The following is an 8,606-nucleotide window of genomic DNA, read 5'->3' on the forward strand; positions in this document are numbered from 1 at the left end:
TCCTTTCCCCAAGTTAAGTAGAACTCTCTTCCTCTCCAACAAGGCAACCAAAGCTAATCTGTTCTCTGAACTCATTTTTCACTATATTTCTTAGAGCCCACAGTCAGTGTGGTCCAAGAAGGTTGCGGTCATAACTCCAGCTATATCCAGAATCCATACGACCTACCTAGGAACAGCCACATTCCTGGTCATTATGACCTCCTCCCAGTAAGACAGAGCCCTGCCAATGGGCCCTCCCAGGACACGCAATCTTAAGAGGGATAAGCTTCTCTCTGGCAGTGTGCTCCACTGAATATTCTGACTCTGAAAGAAGACAATCCCTTGAAGTAATGGTACAGACTGGCTCCAGCTGCATGTTAGTTATTACGTTCACCTGGAACTAAAGACGAGCGTCCAGGTGGGACTGGGATAACTGTTCAAGGAATTGTGTTCTCAAAGGCAAATCCTACCACCCACTCAGCCCCAAATGCCCTGGATTATATGATTTTTAAAAGATTTTAAGATACAGCTACTCATCAACATCAGCTAAATACAGCTGATACACATATATATACATATATTTATCTGAAACGTATTATTTAAAAAAACACGTAGGTTTAACAAACCTTCCTAGGACAAAAAGGTGACTGGGGAGGGAAGAGGATTACTTTAAAGCACCTGAAATGTATATATACTTTTGGTTGCTGTTAACCATCAACATCTGTTTTATTATCGAAGACAATTAATACACAGACACGAACTGTTCTAATATCAGTCTTAAAATACCTGTACATAAATGTCTGGTCCATCAAATTACAACAGCCAAGATTATAGAATTTAGTATATAGTCTAATGCTGACAACTTCCATTTTAAAAAACAAGACTTTACTTTCTTCTACCCCGTGATTACTTTCTTCTGCCCCGTGATAGGTACACACATACACACACACACACACACACACACACACACACAGACAGTACAGCAGTGTCTCTTTCAGTCTATAACAATGATTCCTAGGGCAACTTTATCAATTTTTGCCAATTCAAAGTTCAAGAAGATTGCAAGTCAGTCCTGGCTTTGTCATATCTACTTAGTCCATCTAACACCTGAATCATTCCATGAACAACAGAGCTCTAGGATGATCCTTTAAGTAAGCAGTCACAGAATGGTAGGGATTAAATATCCCTAAAGACGGCTACCTGGCCTCCTCATTTTATTTAGACAGCACCCCTTGACTCAAGAGTACTTGCTTTCAAGTAGTTCTTCATAAATCTTGAGACTGATGTATTATGAAACCTAAAAGTGTGCAGGAAATTGGACAAATGTGGATACGGCAGGTTTTCATTGCTTAAAGTACATTATGCTTTTTAATAGAACTAAATGAAATGATCAGAAAAAGAATGGACTATAATCAGTTGCTGTAACATGATGTAAAAATGTTACTGTAAACAGCATATGAGGATATGAAGGCCTTCCACCTTCTATCTTAAACTACTACTTACTAAGCTAGCTCAATATGCTTACAATAAATACTCCAGATCCCAGTATTCAGGTATGTCTATACCTCCCACTATGAACATAGATAAACTGAGGCTCAAATGAGTCAAAATTAAGTCAACTCCCAAGCCCTAAAGAGAACCTTCTCACAAGAATTAAAAACAAAAAGGGCAAAGAAAGGGAAAAAAAAAAAAAAAGCAAAAGCAAACAAAAAGGACAAACCTAGGAAGCTAATGGCAACTCCTATACCACTCTATTCACTGGTACAGTCCAGCCAGTTCCAAAACAATATACAAAAGGCGAACTAAATGACTGCAAAGCTGGAATATTGCTATAAGAATATAAGACTTCTGAAACCTTGATAGAAATTGGAAGCCTGTCATGGAACAAAATACTTTGGGCAGTTATCAGAAAAAGCAAGAAAATAAATAAATAATGAGTACATCTCCCCTTCCCACGTCACTCAAGGAATAAGCAAATTTTACTGTTAGAGGAAAATATACAATACTTACATGAATGCTGCATGTGTGCATGGGAGCAACTGATTAGCAATAGTAAATTTACTTTCCAAAGAAGCCTTATTAAAATATAAATACTAGGAAATTACTTTGTAAACCCAAGTAAATACTTCTCATACATATGTAGAAAGAAATATAGGTAAGAGGCTTACCTCAGTATTTCAGGGCAGCAAGTGTTTGTGAAGCAAGGATGAAGCATGAAGAAGTCAGATCAGCAAGGAGAACTTCACCTCAATCCCAGGTTTTCTCTTCTTCCCTTAACCTGCATGTATAATAGCTGCTGCCTGGCAAACTGCAAACAAGCAGCATCACTCTTCAAGTTTCGCCTCTTTTGCCAACTATCCTCTAGGCAAAGGTATTATTCAGCAAGAGGTGGAATGGCTAATGCACTTAATCAAGAGATTTCAATGTTACTCTGGTCAAATTAGTTGCCCTCTCTGGGCTCCTTTTTCTATGCATAAAAAAGGGGAGAAGCAGAGAGTAGAAAGACAGCTCTAATAACCCTTCAGCTCTAGCATTCCATGAGTTTTTAAGGAAATGTAATACAAGTCAAACCAGGCAATACAGAGCAGAAGGGAAAGGCAGAGGGTGTGATTAATCTATGGTGACAATACCTGCCTTCACCTAACGAAGAGTTACCGGTAAAAGACATTTCAGTCTTACAAAGCAACTGTTAGAAACTTCTAACACCATCACAAATAGGTTCACGGTCACCCCAGACATGTGCACTGTGCATTTTATGGGTGACTCTGAAAGATCTGTTCAGTTATTTTTCAGAAACTAAATTTTCAAATTCATATGTGTGCAATTAAAATGAAAGAAAAATCATTATTGTACAGTATTAATAAGACTATGAAATGGCAATACTTTTTTAAATTACAGATTTGTAATATATTTGTTCACTGTGCAGAGGGATTGTACCTTGTACAAAATAAAACACATTTCTCAAACTAATTTAACAAGAATGTCTACTGTTGTGTTGCAAATGGAAAACCTGTTTATAATCTACACCTAAGGCTTAAGGGTAGAACTAACCTACATCCTGCTTGGGTACTTCAAGCAGCAGGAAGAATGAAATTATTCTAATAAATGCTTGAAAATAAGTGAAAAACTTGTAACAAATTTTTAGCAGAAGAGTCTCTTTGTTTAAAGTAATAAATGTGAGCACCATATTTTTATTCATGTTCAAAACTTATTTTAAAGTCTCATATTAAAGTTCATATTAAAGTTTTTAAAAGAATAAATATAAAACACCAAAAAAAAAAAAAACTCATATACATCAGTAAGTAAAATTAGAGGGTTTCTCAGCTTTCACAAATATTTGGACTCAAAGCCAACTATTACAGTTTGTGCTCAGCTCCAGAGGCACAAAGGTATTTCTATAGAATGTATAGAATGTATAAGGGCCAGCATAAAGGCTACTTAATTTCCATAAATGCAATGAACAGCTTTCCACTAGTAGAAGTTATCATTCAGTATAGTTATTAGAGGTCCATCTGTTCTACGAACTTTAAAGACATAAACTTGTGATCGAACTGGTAAAGCAGCAAGAGGATTAATTTTGTAATAAAATACAGATGCTGAAATGTAGCTTACTGAGATCATTCAAGTAAGTTTTAAATTCCTCCTTCATACTTCCAAAAGTTTGTATATTATCCTCATACTTATATAACCCTCATATTCTGAAGACCCATTCAGAAGAGAGTACTAACAGGTAATTCTCAAGAGCTATGAGTTGACATCTCAGTGAAAGACAAAACATGATCAAGAGTTTAAAGACTAAAAAAAGGTATTTACTGACAGTAGTGTAAGATTATTGACTGCAAGTCTCAGAATATTACTCAATACGATGAGTAACTAATGGCCAATTGCTACAAGTTGTGGACTCAGGAATGACACATTAGCTATTCATCTAACCAGAGGGAAGAACCAAGAGGTCCATTTAATCAATATACAGCAATGGGAGATGGAAAATCTTTCCATGAAGGGTACATGGATGGATACATAGGGGGTTCACTGTACTTTTATACTTTTGTAGATTATACATATGTTTATATAATTGTAATACAATTCTGTATAATTTTTAATAAAAACTTTAAAATTTGAATAGTAATTCTCATAGCTCCCCAAGCTACACTAGAATGAACCCTAAGATTAGCTCTCTCACTCTTTTAGACAGCCCTCCCTAACTGTCCTGACATGGAATTGTCAAGGGGAGAGATAGACAGATACTATGAATATTAAATACAGGTTAAGTATCCCTATCCAAAATGCTTGGGACCAGAAGTGTTTCAAATTTGGGATTTTTTTCAAATTTTGGAATATTTGCATATACAGAATGAGCTATCTTTGGAATGGGACCCAAGTTTAAATTCATTTTGCATTTCATACATACCTTGTACACACAGCCTAAAAGTAATTTTATACAGTATTTTTAATAATTTTGTACATGAAACAAAAGTTTGTGTATACTGAACCATCAGAAAGCAAAGGTGTCACTGTCTCAGCCACCCATTTAGACAATCTGTGGAGGTTTGCAACACCATCATTCCTAACAGTGAATTTCTGTGCTACCAATAAACATTCATTTTCTTACACTTATTACACATCCACACTAGTATTTAATTTTTAAAAGGCATCCTGGCCGGGCACAGTGGCTCACACTTGTAATCCCAGCACTTTGGGAGGCAGAGGTGGGCAGATCATCTGAGGCCAGGAGTTCAAGACCAGCCTGACCAACATGGAGAAGGCTCATCTCTACTAAAAATACAGAATTAGCTGGCCATGGTGGCGCATGCCTGTAATCCCAGCTACTTGGGAGACTGGGGCAGGAGAATCGCTTGAATCCGGAAGGTAGAGGTTGTGGTGAGCTGAGATCACGCCACTGCACTCCAGCCTGGGTAATAAGAGTGAAACTCTGTATTTTAAAAAAAAAAAATGTCGGCCAGGCACGGTGGCTCAAGCTTGTAATCCCAGCACTTTGGGAGGCCGAGGCGGGTGGATCACAAGGTCGAGAGATCGAGACCATCCTGGTCAACATGGTGAAACCCTGTCTCTACTAAAAATACTAAAAATTAGCTGGGCATGGTGGCACGTGCCTGTAATCCCAGCTACTCAGAAGGCTGAGGCAGGAGAATTGCCTGAACCCAGGAGGCGGAGGCTGCGGTGAGCCGAGATCGCGCCATTGCACTCCAGCCTGGGTAACAAGAGCGAAACTCCGTCTCAAAAAAAAAAAAAAAAAAAAAAAAAAATCATTAATACAGTGGAAAAGAATGTGTTCAGGGTAACTAAGCAGCACAGTAGCATCACCAGAGTATCTGTACCAGTAGTTAAACCACCACCACACCACCAACAGCTGGCTTTCAGTCTCCACCTATGAAGCTGTTTTGATTAAAAGATTGCTGTACACCTCTGTGGGAACACTGAATAAACTGTGTGTTACATGCCCGTGTTTTGATTGTGACCTGTCACATGCAGTCAGGTGTGAAATTTTCCATTTGTGACATCATGTTAGTGCTCATGTTTCCAATTTAGAGCATTTTGAATTTTGAGATTAGGGATGCTCAACCTGTATGACAAAAGCATGTTCCCCGCCTTTGTGGATCTTACAACGTAGTGATTACAAAAGGGGAGAGATAAATGGAGAGCCCTGGTGATAAGTGGGGTGCTGATTATGTATTTTCTTCCCTGGGCTTGCAGAGTTAGAAAGACTAAACAATGCAAACCCACAGAAAGTGGAAGCTCTGGTCTTTAGCTTCAGTTGTCAGATTCCCTCCTCATTCCAGCTTATGCTTCCCAAGCCACTGTCCAGCCTAGCAGATGGCCCTCCAGATCCTTGGATAAGAGAAAGCATGGGGACTATACAAAGTATGGTCCTGTTATTTAGGCATCCACTCTAACGTAAACCAAAACTAGTAACTGAGGACCTAACTGCCTCCTCTAGAATTAGTTTCACATCAGAGGTACCCTATGGAAAGTGTTGCTTCTTAGGGCTTCTCAGACTGTCCTGTCTCAGACATGAACTTCTTCTGCAGTATTCTTCAGCCTATATGATGAAAGACTTTGGCACAGAGGCTAATACAATGCTCAGCAACTTCTTAAAAGATATGACAAGGAACGGTATCACTTCCCTAGAGATTCCTGAGAAAATGGTATGCTGAGAGATTAAGAGGTTATCTACAGGGGAATAGGTGCTAAAAATAGTACATTTACTCATTGGGATAGGAGTTAAAAAGACCAGAGTCTATGTGGTTTGGAGCAAGGTTAAGTTCCACCAACTCAATCATAGTAAAGGAATCCTGTTGGCTGCTAATTCTCACTACCATCCCTGGCACTGGTAACAGAGCAGTTAGCCAATACACATAACATTTTGTGCTCACACCTGTGTCAGGAACTATCAATCCTATAATTAATAAATGTCAAAGAATTGAATTCAAATAATGTTTAGACTATTAATAATTAGATCACTATATCAACAACCCAAAAATACCATGTATATCATGTACATGCACACATAAACCTACACACTTGGATTTAATCATTGGTTCTACTGGATAGCTAGCCTTGAGAATTGATCTACCTTCTTGTAGATTTCTATTAAAGAAATAATTTTTTAAAAATTAAACACAAGATGTTTTTAAAAGTTCTCTCCCAGACATGAGTATATTTTAAAGTACATATTAAAAGTCAGCAGGTTTTTTTTAACAGCAAAGCCATAAAACAAGCAGCCCATCAAGTGCTCCTCCCCATCAGCACATACAGTACTTTGATGCATATGGTTGATACTGACAGTCATTTTGCAAATAAATGTTCTGAAAGCTTTCATCTTATTTAATGGAGTAAACATGGAAATAAAGGTAGCATTTAAATCAAGTTATTGTGATAAGACCAAAAACATTCTACAAAGTGTATACTTCATTTTGACTTCTCTATTAAATTTAAACTTGAGTAACAAAAAAAAAGAAAAAAGAAAAAAAAAGTAAACTTGAGTTAGAATGTTAATAATTTGGCTTTAATAGAAGAGAGAGCGCTCATTCACAGAATTAGAGAGTTAGAGTTGGGATGAACCCCAGAATTTATCTATTTGGTACCCTCATTAGTTGGAAGAATGAGGCTCAGAAATGAAACGACCACAAGAGCCATGACTAGAAACTCTTCATTACTCAGTCCAGTGCTATATTATACCAGCTACTTTCACTCTTTTAACCCACACAGTTTACCATATTTTCTAATATATGCTAGTATATTACCTAGTATACAACATCCTTTTAAATATTCTTTATTCTCCAATTCACTTTTCAGGAGAATAGATACTCTCAATTATACTGATTCTCAGCCTAATCATCTCCCTTACATAACTTTTAATGACATTAGCCTTTTGTATCACTTTACGGTTACCATCAACCTCCTACAGTTTGGGGAAACCCAATCATTCTTTAAAACATTAGAATGACAACTCCAGTTTATTTGGCCTATTGTATAAGGTGAGCAGGAAACACCTGTCAAATCCCAGAGAGCAGTGTGGCACCAGCACCGCCCAACCAGGAGAAAAGTCTCTCTGGCGCTAATGTCATAGCTCTCTGACTCTTCCGCTAACCCATTAAATGATGTGGTGGAAGAGGATCCTTCCACAATCTTTGTTCATTTTTTTACACAGCAAATGGAAGCCATACATAACCTTTCCCTAAAAAATTCATTTTTTAACTTTTTTTCCAGGTTTATCTGTGAAACATCAGAAAATCAATTTATATTTTTTCCTGTTAAAACAAAGCCCCCAAAATTGAAACCTAACAGGTTAGAATAAATTGTTAATTATCCACCCAGCCTTTGAATTCTTTTACTTCTGGTATTGGCCAAAACTGTCTAAATAATACAGCTTCTTCTCTAAGGTAGACAGAAGCGATTACCACAATAGCTCAAACCACTGAAAGCATTTGTATTTTATAAATACAAGTCAGCAAAGACAAAAATTAAGATACTCATTTTCTCAATGATCAAAGACATGTGGCTAGCTCTGACGGGCAATCCAAACTCACGAAGTCTAACTTTCTGCAGAACCCTTCAGAACTTAAAAGATCACTGATGCAAGGTCACTAGCTGGCACCTCTTCTTATAATTACAATTTAGCATATTCAATGCAATGGCTAATAACTGACCCTTACATAATGACAACTACTATTAAAGAGAAATCACAGCATTTGAGAACAATGACTTAAGATTAAATCAAGGCACCATAGCTGACTTTTCAGAAGACTACATAAAAGGTTAAAAAAAATTCAAAGTTAAATAATTGAAAATCAAGGTTAAGTAGCAAAATACTTCTAAATTGCCTTAAGCCCTGAATTGTGATAATATTTTAAAATTTTTTGTTTCTTGCTTGAGACAGTTTGTCTCCTAAGATACTACTCAGAATAAAGATACTTGTTGAAATGCAATTGAAGTCATTTTCTAATACTTAGTATTTCTTGGAATTCTCCCAAGATCCAACCATACCCAAGGCAACATTTAAGTCTACACTGGGGTAAAAATTCTAAGTTATTTTATTCATTCTCAATTCACTATTTAGTTTTTCTTTTTTCTTTGTAAAAATATTTACCACCAACTTTCAATAA

The 8,606-nt window shown here is 37.0% G+C and overlaps 1 protein-coding gene across 6 annotated transcripts in view; it reads left to right on the plus strand.

The window, feature by feature from the left end:
* The window catches only part of MEGF11 (multiple EGF like domains 11), a 398,263-nt gene extending 394,263 nt beyond the window's left edge, over positions 1-4,000 (plus strand). For all 6 annotated transcript variants that reach the window (XM_074392772.1, XM_039468640.2, XM_074392773.1 and 3 more), the window contains one exon: positions 95-4,000. In XM_074392772.1, coding sequence (XP_074248873.1) covers positions 95-255 — 161 coding nt within the window. In that variant the 3' untranslated portion in view covers positions 256-4,000. The remainder of the gene's footprint in view (positions 1-94) is intronic.
* Positions 4,001-8,606: the final 4,606 nt, after the last annotated feature.

The sequence above is a fragment of the Saimiri boliviensis genome, chromosome 2 (assembly GCF_048565385.1).
Source record: "Saimiri boliviensis isolate mSaiBol1 chromosome 2, mSaiBol1.pri, whole genome shotgun sequence".
Classification (NCBI taxonomy): Eukaryota; Metazoa; Chordata; class Mammalia; order Primates; family Cebidae; genus Saimiri; species Saimiri boliviensis.